We start from the raw sequence: 22,497 nt of genomic DNA on the forward strand, positions 1-22,497 counted from the left end.
TATCAGAAGTGGGCACTGGGGCAGGGGCTCAGACGCCAGAAGCCGGAGATGAATTTGTAAACCTCCCCGACGCGACACCTGCCAGCGCCCTACCCCCATGTCAGGGTATGACTCCATTGACAAGAACGAAAGTCGCAAGTGAGGCAACCCAATAGTAACAGCCAGGGTGGAAAATACAGCTCTGTGAGGGCCGCTGGCTCTGGGGAAACAATGCTGTTTACCTCCTGTGGCTGCTGAGCCTGGGGTCCGGGGGTTTTTGTTTGTTTATTGGTTTGGTTTTCTTTCCCCTTTTTCGACCTGGGAGGTAGTAGATACTGTTTTTGAGTCATTGCGAGGCAGGGGAGGTGTGGCATGCACCCGGCAGGCTGCAGTCAGAGGGAGATGGAACACCACGGAGCTGGGGTTTTCTTACAGCGTAATGAGAGACAAGGACATTTTGTAGCCTTTTAGAAATCATTGGGTCCACAGTCTCAAAAGCAATGGAGTCATTATCTGCATGTACACCTGCAGGCCAGAAGAGGGCATCAGATCCCACTATAGATGGTTGTGACCCACCATGTGGTTGCTGGGAATTGAACTCAGGACCTCTGGAAAAGCATCCAGGGCTCTTAACCGCTGAGCCATCTCTCCAGCCCGAAGTCATTGTCAAGACATTAAAATTTGAATTCCTATTCTGCCATCAGGGCAACTCCTCTCAATGGTCTGGACCCCAGCGTCCTCATCTGAACAAAAGAGGGGTATGCTATGGAAATAAACCAGAAAAGAAACCCCACATTCCACCCCCCAACTCTAATAGCTCCAAGCATTTGATTTGTGGTTGAGTCTTAACTTGTACATCCTGGCCTGCGCATATCAGCTAGCCTGCTTCCTCCACTCTGTAAAAGTGCAGTGGCAACCCAGCTTCGTGGTGGCAGGAAATGAATGGCCCAATGCCCACAAAAGGTCTTTGTGAATCTTGAGGCACCGGTCACACAGGAAGCATTTGGATTGTTTCTACCCCCCTGCCAAGTAAAATGTGAACAGAAGGGAGTGTCGATGATGTCTGAGTTCTGTCGCTCTACCAGGCTGCCAACAGTGAAGCCGGAGGTGGTTTTCCTGGATGGAAGGAACTTCCTGACCTTTGGCATCACTGGGCTCAGTGGAGCCTGTACTGGAAAGCTTCACCGAAGAGCAGATACGGACTATGTCAGCGGGGCAGTCAGGTCTTAAAGGCGTGTCCAAACTTAGTTCCCTTCTACTTTACAGAACTCCCCGGGCGTCTCGTATACAGGCTGAAGAGGGGAATAAGCTGTGTGGATGCTTTGGGGTTTAAGCGGGCCTCTTTCCAGCCTCCAAGGCTTCCTGGAACCTGGGGGTGGCTTCCTGGAGAATGCTTTCAGGGGCCATGAGCTCATGACAGTTTTTCCCAAAACACTATATTGGGAGAATGGGTGACTTGGGGAGCACATGGGGCTGGAAGGAAGAAGAGAGGAGTAGTTTGGTAGTTGTCAAGAAGGAACACTTGGAGCCAGGCAGGGGTGGCGCACGCCTTTAATCCCAGCACTCGGGAGGCAGAGCCAGGCGGATCTCTGTGAGTTTGAGGCCAGCCTGGGCTACAGAGTGAGATCCAGGACAGGCACCAAAACTATACAGAGAAACCCTGTGTCGAAAAACCAAAAAAAATAAAAGGAACACTCGGGGGCTCAGGGGTAGCCTCTCAGACAAAGCGCTTGCTCAGCCACCAACCTGAATGGTATCGCCGTTTTAAAGCATCTGGGGATCAAATCTGAGCCCACATGTCTGCCTTAATCACAAATTAAAAGTTCCTGGGCAGGGCTGGGTGGTGGTGTTGGCGCACACCTTTAATCCCAGTACTCAGGAGGCAGAGGCCGGTGGATCTCTGAGTTGGAGGCCTGCCTGGTCTACTCCAAAGCTACACAGAGAAACCCTGTCTCAAAAAGCAAAAACAAATGGGAAAAAGAAAAAAGAGTCCCTGCTCTAAGTGGTATTAACAGTGGGGTAAATCTGGGGGCTTTCGTCAAACAAAGTAAAATGACACAAAGAATAGGAATTGGAGAGTGAAGAAGGAGAAGCATCTGAGACAGGGAGAACCCCTCCAGCAGAGGTTCCAGGGCCCAGCTCAGAGCGCATCACACACTGGACAGTGTCAGGTGGCTGACTGCTGTTAGTCACGGGACTGTTCCAAGCAGCCGCCCAGCACACACACACATGAGTGCACACTGCAATGACCACATGTGATTGCCTACGCTGGCATCTCCGTGACTGAGAAGGTAACTAAGAGTTCCATTGGCCAGCGTGTTTCCCCAGCTATGTCCCGTGGGGGACCAAAAATCCTGGACAGAGGGAGGTTTCAGAGAGAAGATTCATGAAAAGGACAGATTCCCGTAGATGCAATTGTTGCTGCTGGAAAAAAAAAAAAAAAGAAAAAAAGAAAGTATTACCTACTAGGCTGCATCACGTGGTACTGGAAAAGCCAGGAGGTCTGATGTGCTGGGGCACATCTGCACAGGAGAAACTCCTGGGTCCTAATCTGGGTCTCTTGTTCTAAGAAAAGCTGCTAGGGTCCCCCCATCACTGAGTGAATGGTAGGACCACAGAGGAGCTCTTTCACGCGTTTAGCCTTAACGTATTCTATGTACTTGGCAGGCCCCTGATCCTCTACAAGGGAAGAGAAAGCAGAGAGACATCTCCTTATTTCACACAGATAGAAACTGAGGGCCATCGAGGTTGGATGACATTGCCATAGCCACACACAAAAGACTAAAAGCCAGCTGTTTTAGTTACTGTTCATTGCTGTGAGGAGACACCAGGATCAAGGCAACTGATAAAAGAAAGCATTTAACTGGGGCTTGTTTACAGTTTCAGAGGGTGAGTCCATGGCTATCAGGTGGGAAGCATAGAGAAAGGCATGGCACTGGGCCAATAGTTAAGGGCTTACTTCCTGATCCACAGCCATGAGGCAGAGAGAGAGAGAGAGAGAGAGAGAGAGAGAGAGAGAGAGAGAGAGAGAGAGAGAGAGAGAGAGAGAGCAGGCTTGGTATGGGCTTTTGAAAGCCCACCCCCAGTGACATACCTCTTTGAAGCCACAAGGCCACAGCTACTCCAGCAAGGCCACACCTCCTGGTCTTCCCAAACAGTTCCACTAACTGGGGACCAAGCACTCAAATATATGAGCCTATGGCAGCCTTCCTCATTCAAACCACTACGCCAGCTCTCTTTTTTTTTTTTCTGGGCCAAAATCATCTTAAGGGCATATCCTAAATAAAATGTCTCAACAGCCACACCAAGTAAGCCACACTGTGTCTCCTTTCTTTTATTGGCACACATGAAACATGGATCTTGGTTCAAAGGACAAAACATACACACACACACACACACACACACACACACACACACACACACACACACTGTAAAGTACAAGAAAAAAAAACACTTCCTAGGTAGTGTGCAAAGATGATCAAATTTGTCATGAGTGCTAGAGGATTTTTTCTTTTGCTAATGACAAACTAGTTTGCTTTCTTTTTTAAAGCATTTTAGTGTGGCACTTGGCACTTACAAATTATGCCCCCTCAAAAGGGTTGCTATTGACACTGTTGTGTCTAACCATGAACAGACCCAGCTAGGCTTCTATTGGAAATCCACTTGTCACACATTTATTTTATTGTATGAAATTTTGAGGATTGAGAAGGTATTGTTTAGAAATCAGACGACTCGAGGCTGGAAGATGGCTTCGCAGCTGAGAAGGCCTGCTCACAGAGGACTGGAGTTTGGGTCCCAGCATCCAATGTTATGTAGCTTACATTTCTAACTCCAGCTCCAGGAACCACTATGCCCTCTTCTGGCCTCCATGGAGGCCTGCCCTCACAAGCACATGCCCACACAGAGACACATAAGTAAATTTAAAATAACTCTTGATAAAGGTAATTTATATAACTTTCCAATGTAGCTGACCTTCTCCAAATTACAAATGATTATGATATTTCTTTTAAAAATAACCAGATCCACAAAAGTTCTTATGCTAACGAGATGTTGAAATACTCTTTCCTACCCGTCTTAAAGATGTTGGCGGACCAAGAAGACCACAGCTCTAAATGTTCTCTCTGCATTTATACATGCATGTGTGTTTGTGTCTGTCTGTCTGACTGTCTGTCTTTCAGAAATGAGGATGAGGAGTCAAGCCGGCTGTTTTCTTGTTTTAGGGTAACTGCTGTCCTCCTCATCCTTCTAAATTCCATTATGATAGGCAAATTTTTCATCACTCTGTACAAATACCTGAGGAATACAACTTAAAGGAGGGAATATGTGTTTTCATTCATGCTTTCAAAGGTTTCAAACCACAGTTGGAATCAGGCGGCTCTATTGCTTTGTGCCTCAGACGAGGCAGAATGCCGCGGCAGCACAAGCATGATGGAGCAAAGCTCATCTCCTCACAGTGAACGAGAAGCAGAACCAAGGGTGGTTTTTCTTAATGGAATTCCAGTGAAGTCACGTTGTTGAAGAAAATCCCATGGAAGATGAGGTAGACAGGGGGGTGGTGGGGCAGAAATGGGTGGGAAAGTCATTGCTGACCCATAAGGCCATGCTTAGAGACCCGCAAGTTCCCCCCAACAGCAGCGGGAACTTTCTGATCTTGTCCAGAGGCCTGCAAGAAGAACCTATAAGAAAAAGACTACAAAGCATTCAGGTATGTGGGGCCAAGCTGAAGGCATTGGGCATGAAGGTTTGTGAGAACAGGGATTTGGTGATGAAATTCGTGCACTGAAAAGATGAGCCTGGCTTGTGATACTCAGAAATCTAAAATGACTTCAGAATTCATTCTGCTCTCTCGTGGCCCAGGAGCTGGAGGGGACGGTGTGTGCAGCGTTAGCTGGTTAACCTCAAAACGTTAACAGTAAGAAGGACCAGCTGCAGTTGAACTCATGCATGGCCTTTGGCTCAGCAAAGGTGGAAAGTGCAGGGGACCATGGTGGGGTCAGTGTGAAGTGCTCAGCATCCCTCACATCCTTTCTCTGACTCAGATCATGGTTACCCCAGCCCTGTACCCTGAAACTCCATTTTTCCCACCACTGCAGCCATGAGAACAAACTCAGGCTCTGTGTGGTCTGAGAGGCACCAGCCTCTCCCACCCAGCCCTCCCCCTTCCCCCCCCAACCACCCCAAGGCTTACTCTAAAGTCTTCTGACTTTACATGAAATGAAACGGAAGTTTCAGCCATTGCCATCATGAGTCCCACCACCTGTCATGGGCCTCTACCAAAGACCCTACTACCTGGTTAGACTCTCCCAGCATCTGCTCCCACAGACAGGGCTCAGCCAGTGGAATATTTCCTCTTCCTCAGCCTTTGGGTGTTCAGAGCCACTTCAGGAGGCTGAGAAGGGAAAGCCCAGTTGTGGTAGTACCAACCGCCATAGCCATTCTGATAAGCACCGTGTAGTTCCAGCAGATAAAGCATAGGCCATAGGCCATCAGGGCCAGATGTGGGAAGGGTATTATCATTTTCTCACCTTGAAGATGCAATGAAGCTTTCTTGGAAGAAGCATATTAAGGTTCTTGACTTCAGCGGCAGAGATACCAAGAGGCCAGCTTGCACATGACGCCCCTCCCTCCACAGCTATCTTATCATCTCTGCTCTTCCACCTTCTCAGCCCCAAGACCCCGTTATCACTGCTCGGTAACACACGGGTGAACGCCTGGAGGCCCTGCAGGCCAGGCACATGTTCATACGCTGCAGTGGGGGTCATTTTGTGCTTTTCCACAAATGTTTGTAAGTTAGTCTTTTAGGACCTAGAACAACATCTCCCTGAAAACTCTATTAAAGCTGGTTGCTCTTGGTCTATGGTGTAACTGGATTACAGCCCAGTCTCAGTTAGGTTCTCAGGAGCTGGGTTCTATGAGATTTGCATTAGGAGACTTTCTTTCTCTAACTAGCTTAGGTGGCATTTGAATAGACCATGCTGTCACCTCCTATCATTCTGTACTCTCCCTGATAACGTACTCGGGAAGGCTCCCACACCTCCACCTCTCTGAGAGGCTCTCAGTCCCTCATGGAATCACACCCTGTCTTCCACTCTGCCTAGCCAGGGGCTCCCAGAGGATCTGCTCACCATCCCAGCTTCCCATCCAACCCTGTGCGCTCTGCAACCATTTCCGAACTCTGAATCAGTTGTTGTTTCTTTTTCATGCTTCTTCCCCTCTCTGAACTTGACCCTGACTCTCTAGAAACTGCTGATCACTTAAAAAAAATGCATCACACCAAGCATAAGGAAGGACCAGAAAGATCGCCATTCAAGTCTATAGAAATGGAGCACTTCTACACTGGAGGCGGCCAGCGTCTTCTTCTGTGCCAACTCTCTGTTTCTGTTTCATGGACTTCTAGCCCACCTGCTCCATGGTGATTCCTTCACAGACCTATGAGAAAGGTGACATAAAGTCTGCATGATGAGAGATTCACCCACACTGTCAAACAGCCTGGCTCCAGCACCGGCAACATGATGGGAGATTCACCCACACTGTCAAACAGCCTGGCTCCAGTACCGGACTTTCAATGTTGTTTTGCTTCTTTTTCTCGTTAGGATATGAAGGAAGGGTTGGGGGACCTTAATGTCTCAAAGCCTACAGCCTCTGGCAGCCCCACCAAGACTAAGCCAGCACTCAAGTTAGCCTCATTGTCAGAAGAACCCAGTGTGATCCCCAAATCACCTTTGCTAAGAAAATCTGTCTGCTGAATCCTCTGCGGAGCCAGTCACACCCAAAGGCTTTGATCTGGACCAGGCCTGCTTCTCAGCAGATACTGAACTGCCATGGGTGTGTTCCAGCACGATGTGGCCACTGCAGACTTTCCTGTTTGGTTGGTTAACTAACTGCTTGGTTTTTGTTTGGAGGCTGTTTGTTAAGACAGGGTCTCATTCTGAAGTCCAGATTGATCTTATCTAGGGAATTCTCCTGCCTCAGATCCTGAGTGTTAGGATCATAGATAGGCTCCACCAAACCCTACTGTGTATAGATTCTTTCTTAAGAAAGTGTCTGCCCTTCCGAATAGATGTGGTGCTCTCGAGGGTTTTCCAGTAATTTCTCCCTGACACAGTCAATCCGAGAAACCTGACTCCTTCCTCCCACACCCTGGTCGCCACCCTGGCCATGCTCTTGAGGAAAAGGCAGCATCATGTCCTACCACTCAGTGAAGGCCTCTCTGGTTTCCACTGCTCTCAGCATGCTTGACTCACAACGAAACTGCAACCTCAAAGCACTGGGGGCCAGGATGGCGAGAAGGAAACACAGGTGAACACGCAAGAGCTGCCCCCAGGAAAAGGCTTGTTTCTCTTACAGAATGGCACTTCCAGGGCTGGGCAGGAGCACACAGCAGCAGAAACCAAAGGGCCTGGTCTTGTGCTGACCTGGGGTTTTGGCAGGGAAAATACCCATCGGAACCTTGAGTGCCAACTAATTTCTGCCAGGGGAGTAGACTGGGGGAAAGGGGCGAAAGGAGGGGGGCACAAAATTCTAGATCCGGAAGGTAACTTAGAAAAATGGCTCTGACAGCCCTCCAACCCCCAGGGGGAGAAAGGAGGTTCCGGAATAGCAAAGATCTTGTCTTGAAGCTCCTAATCCAAGAACTAGGGTGATTTAGAGTTTCTGGAAGGAGATGGTGTGTTGAGATGCCATAGTGAGAAAACACATGCCATGCTTTGAACATTCCTGCAATCAAGGCCTGACCATTTTCCTGAGACAAAAATAACTCAGCAGCCTTCACCTCAAAGCCAGTTCCTAAACACCAGACTGAGCATAACAAGTGCAGAATAGTCATATTGTTCAGTGGGAGAAAACGTAATTTCAGACCTCTAGTTTCACCTCATTACCACAAAACCCACACACTGCACAAATCCCAGAATATCCCCTAGATGTTGGTGGGCCCCAAGAACCCTCTGTCTTAGTACTTAGTCAGGAATTAGCTACTAATAAACGAATGAGGATTGAGCTTAGATCCCACCTCTGAAGTTAACCTTTGGAGCGCCTGGGAACATCATTTCCTTCTCTGTACCTTTCTACCTGTGTGAAAACTAAGAAGTATGGATTAGATAATATCTAACCCACCTTTTCTGACCTCCTACATATTAGGCATTGTTTACAGTCCAACAATCAGGGAAGATTTAGTTACCACCCCCCTGGAAGAGGCTGGTTAGTAAGCAGATCAATTCTTTTTTAACTAAAAGGTAATTATGGGACTAAGCATGTCATTTGTAATGACAGCCATTTCTCCAGATGAATCCATCCTCTATATGAAACAATAGCAACAGGACATGGAGAGGCACTTGGAGCTACAAAACCCTAGGAAGCCATGCTAGGTGTAGAGGGACATGCCCATAATTCTAGCAGCTCAGGAGTTTGAGGCCAACCTGAGCATATTTTTCAAGAAGTCAGTCAACCAACCACCAAATATTTAAGAAATATTTGTATTAATTCTTTGAGAAATTCATGTAATATATTTAATTATATTGATCCCTCCAACTCCCCCCAGATCCACCCCTACCTCCTTATCCACCCAACTTCATGCTCTCTTTTTGTAAACCCATTGAGGCCAATTTGCACTACCCAAATACTCTTGGGTATGGTGACTGTTCTGGAGACTAGTTGACCTACCAGGGTTTGCACCTTTAAAGAAAACCAACTGACCCTCACTCAGCAGCTATCAATTGCTCCTCAGCAGGAGGTGGGGCTTCCTGTCCATCTTTACCCTCCATCTCCATGTTGGGATTTTGTCTGGCTTGAGTTTGTGTGGGGTCTTGTGTATGCTATTACAATTAATGTAAGTTTGTATGTGCAACTACCCTGTTGTCAACCACCCTAAGTTCTCACTATGTCCAGAGCTATTTGATGGGAGAATAATGATGATCCAACATAGACACCAGTCCTGACCTGTGATGATCACAGTAATGAGGTAGAGGGCAAATAATCTTATTATCCCATGTACAATTACTGACATGCGTCATATAGAGGAAAAGTACAAGACACCCAGAGGATCTGTCCTGGACTGGGAAATAAAAGAAAAATCATATAAAGAAATAGTATCTAAGGCAGAAGAACTCAGGAGAGAGAGAGAGAGAGAGAGAGAGAGAGAGAGAGAGAGAGAGAGAGCATGAAGAACTAAATATGCCAAGGCTTGTGGGAGAGAAAGTATGGATCATTTGAAAGAAAAAAAAAGAACAAAAACCAAAGAAGCTGAATTATAGAGGGAAGTTGAAAACTGAAGTCATGGATAGGGTCAAATGGTAAGTAAGTTTCCATAAGTGTTAAGGATGTGAATCTTGGGCTAACGCAAAGGCTCAGTGGTTAAGAACAAATGGTGCTTTAGCAAAGGACCTGAGTTCGGTACCCCGCACCCACATCAGCAGGCTCACAACCACCTGGAACTCTAGTTCTAAGGGATCCAGCACCCTCTTCTGGATTCCATGGGCATTTGCATTCACATGTACACATTCCCATACTCATATAGATGTAGTGGGTAGCTGTTCCAGCTTTGACCTTGAAGCACCGCCTCAGTGAGGCAGCTGGTAACTGCCACACCTACCTAGGACCTGCCTCTGGGGCGTGGGGACAGGAGCCCTTAAAACCATCCGGAAGTGCCGGCCTCTTGATTCCTCGTGATCCTGGGTGCTGGATGGCAGACCTAGTCAGAGTTCTCCAGAGAACCCCGCTGGACTGCACCTCACCTCTCCCGGATCCTGTAACCAACCCCTTTACTGGCTGTAAGTCACCCCAAAATAAACCTCCTTTTAACTACGTAGAGTTGCTTTGTTAAATCCCATATATATATATAATTAAAAATAAAATAACTTAAAAGAATAAGATGAGTGTTCTGGTGTTCTGGGAGGTAGAGGCAGGGTCATAAGTTCAAAGCCAACCTACTGCATATTGTGAGCTCCAGGCCAGTCTTTATTTTACCAAAAGAAGAAAAGCTGGGAGCCAGTGGAGGAGCATCACAGTCTTGTTGGTGTCTGCAAATGAATTAGAGATCAAGAGGCAGAACAAATGAGAGAAATATTGATGAAGAGAAATCCAGAGGATCTAGTGATCAACTGGATGCAGATTGGGAAGGGAGGAACCAGTAAGTTATCTTTTGAGGTGGATGGTGGCTCTGTTTACTGTGCCAGACAAGGATGACATCAGAGGAAGAACACTTTAATTAAGATACTACATCAGAGGTTCTCAACCTGTGGGTTGTGACCCCTTTGGGGGTTAAACGACCTTTTCATAGAGGTAGCCTAAGACCATCATCAGGACCACAGATGTTTACATCACAATGCGTAACAATAGCAAAATCACAGTTATGAAGTAGCAACGAAAATAATATTATGGTCAGGGGTCACCACAACATGAGGAACTGTATTAAAAGGTCGCAGCATTTGGGAAGCTGAGAAATACTGGACCACATAAATTGAGGACCCAGTGCAAAATGCAGAAACAGGGTTCCCTGCTGAACAGTCACTAAAAATTTCAAGACAGTGAGAGCAGGATCCTTTTAATCATGGACCCCTGTGTGATGGCCAAAGTCACAGTCCTAGAAGCCACCCCAGCTGAGACCTGTCTGTAGCGTATCAGCCATAGAGAGAAGATTTGCATACACCAAATCCCATCAAAGGACAAGTTCTGTAGCTGAGAGATGCCGCTGGTGCCCCAGGCTCAGGTACCTTGTTATCCTGCGTGGTCACAGAGACAGCCCAATGGCTGTCACCTTTGAAGAGCCAGAAATAACACTGGGTGCCCCTGATAGGACACAAATTTCTCATGTGAGAAGTTAGAGAACAAGGTGTTGGTCCATGAGTAAAATCCAAATTGCTCTCTTTGTGTAACCAGGTTACACAAAGGGGAATTCCATGTTGGCTGTCCAGTGATCTGCCCTTCCGCTGTGCTTTGCAACATCTGCTGGCCACAATTATCAGGTCATCCAATCCGGTTTGCATAACCCTGGCTTGATTTGCCCTGAGACTAGCCTTAACTCTGGGCCCCTCCTAAATTTTTAACCATCCAGATCTTCATTCCAAAAGATTCCTAAAGAACACAAGGCCAAAGTCAGAGGGGTTGTTCTGAGGAAGCCGTGGCTGGTAGAGCCATCCCCTGGGCTCCTGCTCAGTCATACTGTGTATATGTGGTACAAGTGGATGCAAGGAAACTGTCCAGGTCACTAAAGAAGGGTATTCGGGAAACACTAGAAATGTAAAACACTTAAAATAGTTTCACTTAAAATTAAAGTGAAACTATTTTACATGCTAGATAAGAAGAAATGAAACTCCCATTATCAGCCTTTTAAAGAGAATTTTTAAGATTTTATTATTTATTTAATTCTGTGTGTGTGAATGAGAGAGAGAGAGCGTGTGTGTGTGTGTGTGTGTGTGTGTGTGTGTGTGTGTGTGTGTATTACATGTGCATGTGAGTGCCAATTCCTAAATGCATAAGAATGCCCACGTAGACCAAAAAAGTCCATCAGATCCCTTAGGGCTGGCATTGCAGGGAGTTGTGGTTGGGAGCTGGGAACCAAACTCCAGTCCTTAGAGAGAGCAGCGCACATACTAGACATCTCCCTAGTTCCCCCAAAACAACTACTAACAGCACATCGGATCAAGATCTTTGAAAGACTTTTTATCTGGTCTGAACAATCCTACTCTCTCTACCCGTATCACACATCTGTTCCACATGGTGACTCCATTGCCAGACCATCTGGCTAATCCCTGCGTCCAGCAACCTGGGTCCCTCGCCCTTTCCCTTGACAGCTCCAGTGTGCCACACAGGGCTCCCAGACTGTTCCCTAGAATTGCAGAAAGACATGGGGCAACTATATCAAGAAAGATGCCATTTCTGTTGGACATGAGCGGATTCCTCATAAGATCTTGTACACTATGCATAAGACTCTAAAATCTACTCGTGTGTACATGTGTGTGCAGACGCGCATGCGCGCGCGCACACACAACTCTTTTCTGTCCTGCAGCTAAAATGGTGAACTTTACCCAGCAGAGCTTCCCAAAGCATCAGGATGTCCTGCACCAACGAGCCCCTGAACTTGGACCTCACCACTTCTCAGCTCCTTGACATCTTGCAGTGAAGGGTGGGAAGGAAGACAGAAGATAATAAAGACCTCTGTGCTTATTTGGTGAGAAGAAAAAAAAATAATAAAATCTCAAGCTGGGTGTGAAGGCACGCCTGCAATCCTCACGCTCTAGAGGTTAAGACAGGAAGATGTGTGCCCAAGGCTATCCTCAGCTACATGGGCGAATCTTGTCAGACAAAGGAACAATGAATATTTTCTTTTTAAGCCATGCGTAATAAAATTTTCTTTCGTTGGCAGCTGACTAGAAATAGGGGATACTTTGGAACAAGGGCAATAGAGGAGACATTGCCCTCCACACTCCGCCTCCCACAGCCACCATCTGATCTCCTGGTGGAGAATTTTATTTAAATTCAACTTCCCTAGGTTCTGAACTGACTCAGGCTATTTGTCCCCAAGGAATGCAGATTGGTGTGTAACAGTCATGTCTTTTGGAATTCACAGCTCCAAACATCACCCAGGCTGACACTGTGCCCATCTCTGCCCAGGCATCCGCTCTCACTTCCTCCTCATGGGCACTTCCCTTGTCCCCAAACCCACTACCATGCAATTCTTGGCATTTATGTCTCCGATGTCACTGTGGGTTTGGGGCTTTTCCCAGTGTGTGCCAAAGGCTTCTCAGCTGAGCAGATGTCCTCCCAGACTTGAGATATAGGAGCTCTCGGCATGGTCCTTACTTGGCTAAACATGGACCAAGGAACCCATCTGAGGTTACTGAGGACCACTAAGAGGCTGAAATGTTGAGGAGAGACTGAGCAACAATTTGAAATCAATGGGGAAAGGAAGGATCAACTACTGGACAAATGGCTGAGGACAAATAAAGAATTCAGATTCCAACCTTAACCCCAGTTAGCTGAATATGTATTAAAAAAGAAATATATATAGCTTTCATACATCTCTCTTCTTCCTATCATTGTGAGAGTATGAAGTATACACACATGTAGCATAATAATATAGTAATAGCATATTCATGAAACTAATTATATTATAGTAATAGTATATGCTCAGACACTATTAAGATATTAACGTGTAAATGTGATGTATAAATGACATTAATATAAATTATATACTATAGTTAAGTACACGCCAATATATTTGTGTTTTACGTTAATATATTATGAAATAGTTGGATTGCATAGGTAAAGAAGATTATAGAAGAAGAAATGATTATAAGAAGATGTAAGAGGTGCTGCCTCTCCTCCTGAGCTGGCCCCCCACCCCTCTGCTTCCTGATGTTTCATCCTCTAGCCCTGCGTCAGACTCATGGAGCTGTGCAATGCCAGTCCCAAGGACAGCTGCTACCTTCTGTAGGCCAGACTTCGTGCTGGGGGTCGGACACACAAAGAAAAACACAACTTGCTCGGGAAGACAAAGGAGGTGCAGGATTGGCAGCAAGGGGGCAGTGGCTGTCCCAGTGAACTGAGGACAGGACAGAGCTGGGAGAAAGGGTGGTGAGGGTCCATGCTGTGTGGGTCAAGGAGGACCTCAAGCCTCCTCTGGGATTCGGACCCCCAACGCTGTGTCTACACCTCAAACGTGCAGCTCAGAGAGAGGGTGGCTTCTGCACACAGAAACAGACATCCTAGAACACCCACAAGTCAAAAGGGAAGAGGAAAGTGGAAGGAATGGAGCCCCGCCTGGCCCCTTGCTCTGCCCCTGTGGTTGGTAGAACTCAGCCTGGAATAAATAGGAGTGGTTGGTAGAACTCAGCCTGGAATAAATAGGAGCGGCAGCTCTTGAGCCAACTCCACTCCAACTTTTAGAAGGTTCTTCTTCCCTCTCTACAGTTTGTACGTTTCTGCGATGACACTTGCCAGCGTGTTGGGAGGAGCGGCCACAGCCCCTGATCCCGATCCACCCGTCACTAGGCATCAGGTAAGACTGTCTAGGCCCAAGTGCCTGGCCCACCAGCTCTGGTGTAGTAAACAACCCTCTCCAGTGGGCAGACTTGGAGCCCTGTACCAACAGGATGTAAGAAGATAAAGAAATCGGAGAACCTGGGAAGCGCCCTCCTCCTGGGTCTACTGTTATCTAAGCAGAAAGCCCCTTAGCCAATAGGACATGTACCCGAGACTTCCCAGGGATCTGTGGAAGCACTAATGTCACCAGCTCTGTCTTTCAGCAAGGACAGGTAGTTGGACAGGTTACACATCTCCAAGCCTGGGACACTGTAAAACAGGGCCATGGTGAGGTCTACCTGACAGGCAGAGCAAGACTCCCAGAAGTCTAAGCTCCTTCTCCTAACTTCCCGTGCTGGGATCTGAAACTCTCAATGAAGCAAGGGCCAGAGCAAGGCCCGGAACTCTACTCTGACTATCTGTCCCACAACACACACACCTCTTCAAGGGACAGTCTTGACCAGGAGATGGAGGAACTGGAAGAGAGTGAGTTTTAAGGATAATCAGCACACACATGTTTCCTCAGGTAACTGCGTGCTAAGGTGAATTCCTAGTCAGAAAGAAATATCGGTTATCCAACCCAGGTTAGGTAGGGGAACCAATTATTTCTCAATCCTAGTATGTTCTGGAATGACCCATTTCTCCACGTCATTGTGACCTAAGAGTGTGTGAATGGAACGCACAGTTGTGCATAGAACAGCTGTCATGCCCCTAGGAAATACAACTTTTTGTATTGAGAAGTTTAAAAAAAAAATTTTTTTTAAAGAGAGGTAGCCCGTGCTAAATATAGCTATATTGCAGAAGTTCATTTACCAGCTCTTGCTTACAATGCAAAAAAAGAAAAGGAAAAAAAAATTAAGCTAAAATACTGCATGGTTTAAAAGAGGGAGGAGGAGCTTGAATAACCTTTGCCAGGAAGTCTGCAAAAGGAGAGGCCCCAGGCCTTCGGTATAAAAGGGGGACACAGAAGAGGAGGTCTGCACGTTAGGGGCTTGCTCTCCCAGCACCAAAGCCACAAGGCAGCCTTGCAAAGACAGAGCTCCACCATGCCCGGCTCAGCACTGCTCTGCTGCCTGCTCTTACTGGCTGAGGTGGGGGCCAGCAGAGGCCACAATACCCAGGAGGGGAATAATTGCACCCACTTCCCGGTCAGCCAGACCTACACGCTTCGAGAGCTGCGGGCTGCCTTCGACCAGGTGAAGACTTTCTTTGTGAGTATGCCGCCTGCCTGTCTTTCTTCCTGGGATGGCCTGAAGTCCATGGAACTGTGGAAATAACCCTTCTCCTCCTCCTCCTCCTCTCCTGCTCCCACCTCCTGCTCCTCCTCCATCCCCAGCATCTATCCCCCTTAAAATTAAATCCAGAGAGTCCTGGGCTAAGCCATGGGTTAGGGGTTAAACTAAACCCAGGCACACAGGGAAAGCTACCTAGAAGGTGAATGCGTTGTCTCTCCCATGCTCAAGAACTTTCTGTTAACTTTCTTCTAACAAAGCTCTATATTTTGTTGGCTGGGACAGAAGTCTGATGTAGGGGGCACATACTGCCTCTGCTTAGTCTCCAGATCTGAGGCAGCACCTGGCATGGAGAGCTTGCCTTACAAGAGGATTTCCCTTCCAGAGAAGGCAGACAGCCACGCAACTGAGACACTCTCCATAAGGGACTCCAGAAAGGGTTGACACAGGTGCTTTTGAAACCTGATGTGGCCCATCTGAAAGAAGACCAGGCCTGGTCAAACTTCTCCTGGGCTGTGCAAGTCAGTCAGAAGCTTTTAGATAATGCGATTCTAAGAGGAAGGACTTTGATTTAACTCCAGGCTCTAGCACTATCAAATCCTGGTTTTAAAACTCTCAATATTTGCCAGGGCTACATTGATTACTAATTCAAAACTCGACAAATGGAGAGGTGTTCAGAAGACATGCATGTCAGGTACCGCCCCCCCGCCAGCCCTTGTATTCACGATTTGTTGTTGTTCTTCTTCTTCTTCTTTGCAGCAAAAGAAGGACCAGCTGGACAGCATACTGCTAACCGATTCCTTAATGAAGGACTTTAAGGTACAATTGAGTGGGTGCTGGGGAGCAAGCGAGAGGTTGGGGAAGGGAGGAGCTGCTTGTGACAGCCAGCGGGAGCGGAGTCTGATGTCGTGACTTTCAAAAGGAGAAGTGGGAAGATCTTAACTCAGCATATTGCCAGCAGTCAAGGGCTATGAGGCACTCATTCTGTGGTGAAGGGAGAGAATGTAACTGGAGAAAGAGAGGGTCCTTGGGGACAAAACTGTCCACCAAGTTTGGGCCATCATTCCGGTAAGCCCCAACCTTTGATTCCTGCCCCTAGGGTTACCTGGGTTGCCAAGCCTTATCAGAAATGATCCAGTTTTACCTGGTAGAAGTGATGCCCCAGGCAGAGAACCATGGCCCAGAAATCAAGGAGCATTTGAATTTCCTGGGAGAGAAGCTGAAGACCCTCAGGAGGCGGCTGCAGCGCTGTGTGAGTAACAGACGAGATCTTTCCCTTGGGGCCACCCAACAAATACCATCTTCTACAGCCCAGCCAGGCCACATGCATCCAGGCACACACAGACTAGACAGACAGACTGAGGGCTAGGTAAATCTACAGAGGCGCCGCGAGTCAGCTCTCCGGCTCGTCTGTCTCCGAGCGAGCGAGCGAGCGAGCGTGGGGGTGGCTTTGAGGCATTACACGTGAAGATTCGCTCATAGCCTTCCTGTTATTTGTGAGTCATCATGGGTTATTAGCTACTCCCCTCTCTCTTCATGGGAAGGCCAGGGCTTTCGTTACGGCTCCCTCGTCTCTTTGGACCTGGGCCCCTGGTTGCCAGCTGAGGCTCCCAAGCAGAGGAAGGCGTTCTCCTCTTCATCTCATCGTTTGGAAAGCAAACGCAGCAACACACAACTGGGCTGATAGAACTCCCCCTGGCATTTCAGCAGGGCCAGAAGACTACTGTCCCTAAACCAGGATCTATGAATAATACGCCCAGAACATCTATGTCTCTAACTGAAGTGGTGCCTTTGCCACACTGGTGGTTTGCTCTCTTCTCTCACTGATACTGGGAAATCAGTTGGTGTCTATTTGTGCAGCAGTTCTAAGCCAGTGATTTGGCCCCAGTAGCTGCGACTTTATCTCCACTCTCAGACACCTAAGACACAGCTCCTGGTAGTTGAGATTGGAGATAGACAAGAGGAGACATTAAAAACACAATACATGTTTTGGGGTTCTGAGAGCCAAAGCCCAAGACCTGAGTTCACACCCAGGCTTTGCAAACATCTTAATGATTCCAAAGACATACATTGCCTCTTCCTGGGTTGTTCTCCTCTGCCCCTACTATGAGAGCTAAGGACCAAGCAGGGCTCAGTTCATTCTAGGAGCTAAGAGGTGGGCCTAGAAGAGGAATCTGGCCCCTTCGTCATGCAACGAGGTTGCGTGCCATAGACACAGGACTGGAGCTGGGATGATTAACCCCCTCTTTTTCTCCTACAGCATCGATTTCTCCCCTGTGAAAATAAGAGCAAGGCTGTGGAGCAGGTGAAGAGTGATTTTAATAAGGTAAGTTTGGGTGGTAACAAAGAGGGTGTGCATCACATGACCCCTGTCCACTCACCAAAGGGCAGGAGGGAAGGACCTGTTCTATCTGCACCTAGAGTGTGGGAACCTGGCACATCATGTGGCCTCCTCTGCCAGTTAGGAGCCACCACCTCCTCTGTGACATTTGTTTTCTGCAAAGCGTGTCTGGCAGTTTCTAAATGACTGCTTCACCTTCGCAGGCTCTCAGCTTAGACTGACCAGACAACCTATGAGCACGGAGCGCTAGGTGCTGGGGAGAGTGATAAAGGAAACAGAAAGAACAGAAAGTACCTTGTTGGGAAATGGGCTGAACCCACAAGTGCAGAGAGCAGACATGAACACAGGCACACAGGCGCGCATCTCAGGGCTCAGCCTAGATGCCCCCCCAAAAATCAGAATGAGCAGGAAGCAGAATTCTTATTTGTCCCGGCGCTCTTTCCACCTGGCAAACAAAATGAGGTTTCACACTTCCAACTGCCTGTGAACCCATGAAACCCGAGTTCCCAGAAGCCATGTGGCCTACATCATCTTCGTGGGCTAGGCAGAGACACCTGGCAGGGCTCCAGCAGCAGTGAGCATGAATGAATCCCTTGACTGGAGGCCAGAACAGCAGGGCGGGGACTGCCTCAATGCCCAAATCATGAAATAAAATAGAAAACCAAAACTATTTCTTTATCTATCTACCACTGTCCTGCTTTCAAACTGCTTCCTCTTAACAACTTTGCTTAACAATCTGCATAAGCATTATGTGAGCCCAGGCCTCTAAAACTGTTCAAAAGATACCACTCTGAAGACAGTGCTTTGCGAAGGAGCTTCCCTCATGGAATACCGGCAGAGCTCAAAGCTGGGAGATGGTGCAGCTGAAGGCACAGCCCCCTCCTCAGGCACCGGGGTGAATCCTTGGGTTCCCCGAGGTCTGACAGCTCCCAATGCAAGAAAGCAACGAGCTTTCTGCAAGTCAGTCTCCTGCCCAGCCTAGTGCAGGGATCTCCTCGACCCTCTAATAGGTCTTAACCAGGTGTTTCTCTCCCTCCACAGCTCCAAGAGAACGGCGTCTACAAGGCCATGAGTGAGTTTGACATCTTCATCAACTGCATAGAAGCGTACATGACCATCAGAATGAAAAACTGAAACATCCAGGGTGTGTGGTGAATCTACGATGCCAGGGCTTAGCCAGAGCTCCCTGAATCTGATCCGGGGACTCTTATCGAGCACAAGCAACTCCTTGGAAAACCTCATTGTACCTCTCTCCAAAATATTTATTACCTCTGATAATACCTCGGTTCCCTTCCTATTTATTCACTGAGCTTCTCTGTGAACTATTTAGAAAGAAGCCCAATATTATAATTTCACAATATTTATTGTTTTTAACCTGTGTTTAAGCTATTTCCACAGGGGACACTTTTTTGTGGTCATTGAGTGTTCTAAGGGAAATTATATTCTATAATGGGGTGGGGGAGGGGGTCTTCTTTGGGAAGCCAACTGAAGCTTCCGTTCTAAGGCTGGCCACACTTTATAGCTACCGACGTGTTTACTGTGGTGGTCTCTAATTTCTTTCCTTCCTGGGTTCAGAGCTCCTGACGTAGTTGTGAATACTCTTACAGGACTTAGGCAAAGAAACGAGGGAGCTCCCTTGGTGATTATCCTTCCAACAGCTCAGAGGGATTCCCCTGACCTCATTCTCCAACCATTTCGTTCTTGAAAGCTGTGGCCAGTTTATTTATAACCACCTAAAATTAGTTCTAATAGAACTCATTTTTAACTAGAAGTAATTCAATTCCTCTGGGAATGGTGTATGGTTTGTCTGTTTTTATAGCAGATTCTAATTTTAAATAAATGGATCTTATTCAAACCATGTTGTACTGTCTATTGAGTCCTGTCTGATTAAAATACGACCATGTCCCTCAAAGCTCCAGAGGGCCAAAGGGTGAACGAATCCTGTATTCCAAAGAAAGGATACCGGCAGCCTCTCCAGGAAGGGATGGAGCCCAGATCCCATCAGGGGAAAATCTTGCTTCACTTTCAAAGCATCAGCATAAACCTCTGAAATCTCCAAGCTTGGCCCATTAAGATACACCCTGAAATCTTTAGAGGGCATGATAGCTTCCAAAGCTGGGAAGGGTCATTCTGCGCACACACAACCAATGCTAAGCAGGAGAAGCATAATGTGTCTATTCCTTCAAGCTCCAGAGGTCCTGGGGTGAATTTAGATTTGTCGGGGAGGGGGGGGGCACTCTGGAGGCTAACAGAAAGTCATACCTAGCTCCTGAAGCTGAAAGATAGTCCCACTCACCACTTTGGTTACTGCTGGCAATCACAATTGAAAACTCCCACCAACCCCACCTCCCACAACGCTGGTGATCTAAACCCGGGGCCCTTTCACAGGCTGAGCAAACATCTGCTGCTGAACCAAATCCCCAGCCCTTGGTGCTTTGAGACAGGGTCTCAACTAAAATTCAGGGTGGCTTTGAACTCAGCTCCTCCAGCCTCAGCTGTCCAAGTACTGGGATTCTTCTTCCGGTTGAGGTCAGAGGCAATAGAGTTGAGCCACGAGTCGAGGACAGGTAAACTGGCCTACTCAACAGGTTCCCACTGGATGCAACCAATCTGTCACTCTTTCTCCCCCACCCCCACCCCACTCCCCGGCTCCCGAGCCACCAGAAAAATGTCAGACTGACATTTGGAGGTGAGGGCAGGCAGCGGCTGGGGAAGCCCTGCTGAATGTCTCGTGACTTCGAGGATAAGGGGAAACAATGGGCTGAGTAACCCTGACACCACACACACACACACACACACACACACACACACACACACACACACACACACGTGCTGGCCAGGCAGCCCTGGGACAGGGCGGGTGGGATCGGATAGGCTGTGGTCATCTTTTCAGTAAGCCCTGACTCACTTCGGTTAAAGTAACCATCGGAAGGAAGTGGGAAGTATCAAAGCTGAAATTCTGAGATGAAAGCTTGGGGTTAAGAATGGGAGCTAGGGGCGGCGGGGACGGCTCAGTGGTTAGAGTGTTTGTCGAGCAAGGGTGAGAACAGGGGTTCAGATCCTTAGAACCCAAGCACATGCCAGTGGGCATGGCGGCCCGGGAAGGCAGAGACAGGGGATCCCCAGAGCGAGGTGGCTAGCAAGACGACTCATTTTAGAGAGCTCTGGGACTCTACCTCGGTGAAGAGGTGGAAAAGGAATTGAGGATGATTCCTGACATCAACGTCAGGCCTGCACATGCATGCCCACACATGTGCACCCACACACATACGAAGAATGCATGCACACGCCCACATCTAAATGGAAGGGGGGAAGAAAAGAAGAAGGGGGGCTAGCAGAAGAGGAGCAGAGTGCCCAAAGCTCTCATCCTGAGCTAGAGAAGTTCTGAGCCCCTAGCCAGAACAACTCCAGCAGCGAGGGCTCAGTGGCAGCCAGCCCATGCTAACTAGCAGGAAGCGGTATCGCATTCAAGCGATTGGGCATCTGAAACACTAGAAACACATCTGAAAGATCAATGGAGCTGATCTCAACAGTGGCTATGATTTTACCGGCACGTCTCACGGGTGTGTCAGTACCACACGCCTAAGTTTATCAGGCATGCTGTAGCTTTCGGTATTGCTGTTTCCTACAGACCCAGAAATGCAGTGCTTTTTCACTATTCAGTTCACTGTGCTGCCGTCAACAATTCAATATGTCTCGGTTTTTCGAGACAGAGTTTCTCTGTGTAGCTTTGGAGCCTGTCCTGGAACTCACTCTGTAGCCAAGGCTGGCCTTGAACTCACAGAGATCCACCTGCCTCTGCCTCCCGAGTGCTGGGATTAAAGGTACATGCCACCACCATCCGGCTAATAATTCAATGTTCTAATGACCATGTTGGAAGTTCAAGTTTTTTTAAATTACTTTATTAATCCAGCACTCTCTCAACCATGTGTTGATCATAAATTAATCCTAAGAAATATCTAGGGTCTGTGCTTGATACCTAAACTCTGTATGTGTTTATCCCTATAGCTTTATACCTAATATTTACATTAATAATAATGTGGACATTAATTGAGGCCATTTGCTGGCTGCTTGACTACACACTTGGTATGTATTAACTCATTTGTTATCATGTGATTCTATGAGATACTATTAAGTTAATATCTCAATTTATCTTTTTGTTTTCTTTTGAAACAGAGTCTCACTGTATATCCCTGACTGGCTTGTAACTCACTATATAGACCAGGTGGCCTCAAACTCACAGGGATTCACCTGCCTCTGCCTCCCAAGTGCTGGAATTAAAGGTGTGTGCCACCACACCTAGCCAACATCTCAATTTCTTACACAGGAAAATGAAATACAGATAAGTTATATCATCTACCTCAGGTCATCCACCTACTAATGGCAGAGTTTGTGATCTTAATGATTGTATCAAACTCTTATATATCATTTTCATACATAAATTACTGAATAATTCTTTTTTCCCATATTGTTCTGCCTCATTAAAAGACATAGATATTTGCCAAACTGGTGGTATACACCTATAATCCTAGGATTTGAAAAACTGAAATGGGGAAATTGATCATTTGAAGGCAGCCTGGGCTACACTGCAAGAGCTTGCCTCAAAAACAATAAAATAGCATACACTTATACCCCCACATGCTCAAGAGGCTGAAGAAGGAGGGTCACTGAGTCTAGGTGTTCAAGGCCAGCCTGGGCAACATAGAGTGACCTTATAGAAAAGATAAAAATATACATTTTGGTATTATGTGTCTCCATTCTTATTTGTCTTGAGATATTTTTAATTTCTCTCCTAATTACTCTGACTATCTGGTTCTTCAGGAGCATAAGACATGTTCACATGTCTAATGTAGCCCAACACATGGCTGTGGCTCCTTCACAAGTGTCCACAGCACAGGCTAGATCTTCCTAAGGGCCAATGATCTGAAA

General features: G+C 47.3%; 1 protein-coding gene and 1 long non-coding RNA gene across 2 annotated transcripts; one reads left to right on the forward strand and one right to left on the reverse strand.

Annotated features, from left to right (window-relative positions):
* Window positions 1-5,238: 5,238 nt before the first annotated feature.
* On the reverse strand, window positions 5,239-16,619 carry LOC143267778 (uncharacterized). Its single transcript, XR_013043230.1, has 3 exons — window positions 16,372-16,619; window positions 5,505-6,408; window positions 5,239-5,368 (listed from the first exon to the last, which is right to left on the reverse strand). It is a non-coding gene; the product is annotated as an uncharacterized LOC143267778 (long non-coding RNA).
* Il10 (interleukin 10) lies at window positions 14,883-19,423 on the forward strand. The gene is made up of 5 exons (XM_006995328.4): window positions 14,883-15,206; window positions 15,987-16,046; window positions 16,327-16,479; window positions 17,488-17,553; window positions 18,610-19,423. Exons 1-5 carry the CDS (start codon window positions 15,042-15,044, stop codon window positions 18,700-18,702), a joined length of 537 nt encoding a protein of 178 aa, XP_006995390.1. The 5' UTR covers window positions 14,883-15,041; the 3' UTR covers window positions 18,703-19,423.
* Window positions 19,424-22,497: the final 3,074 nt, after the last annotated feature.

Source organism: Peromyscus maniculatus, chromosome 11 (genome assembly GCF_049852395.1).
Source record: "Peromyscus maniculatus bairdii isolate BWxNUB_F1_BW_parent chromosome 11, HU_Pman_BW_mat_3.1, whole genome shotgun sequence".
Taxonomy (NCBI): domain Eukaryota; kingdom Metazoa; phylum Chordata; class Mammalia; order Rodentia; family Cricetidae; genus Peromyscus; species Peromyscus maniculatus.

What these genes read in the sequence shown, in the direction of transcription:
- Il10 (XM_006995328.4), top strand. Translation starts at nt 15,042, where the DNA reads ATGCCCGGCTCAGCACTGCTCTGCTGCCTGCTCTTACTGGCTGAGGTG. An exon ending in GGAGGCGGCTGCAGCGCTGT is followed by an intron (nt 16,480 to 17,487) that starts GTGAGTAACAGA and finishes TTTCTCCTACAG; the next exon opens with CATCGATTTCTCCCCTGTGA. An exon ending in TGAAGAGTGATTTTAATAAG is followed by an intron (nt 17,554 to 18,609) that starts GTAAGTTTGGGT and finishes CTCCCTCCACAG; the next exon opens with CTCCAAGAGAACGGCGTCTA.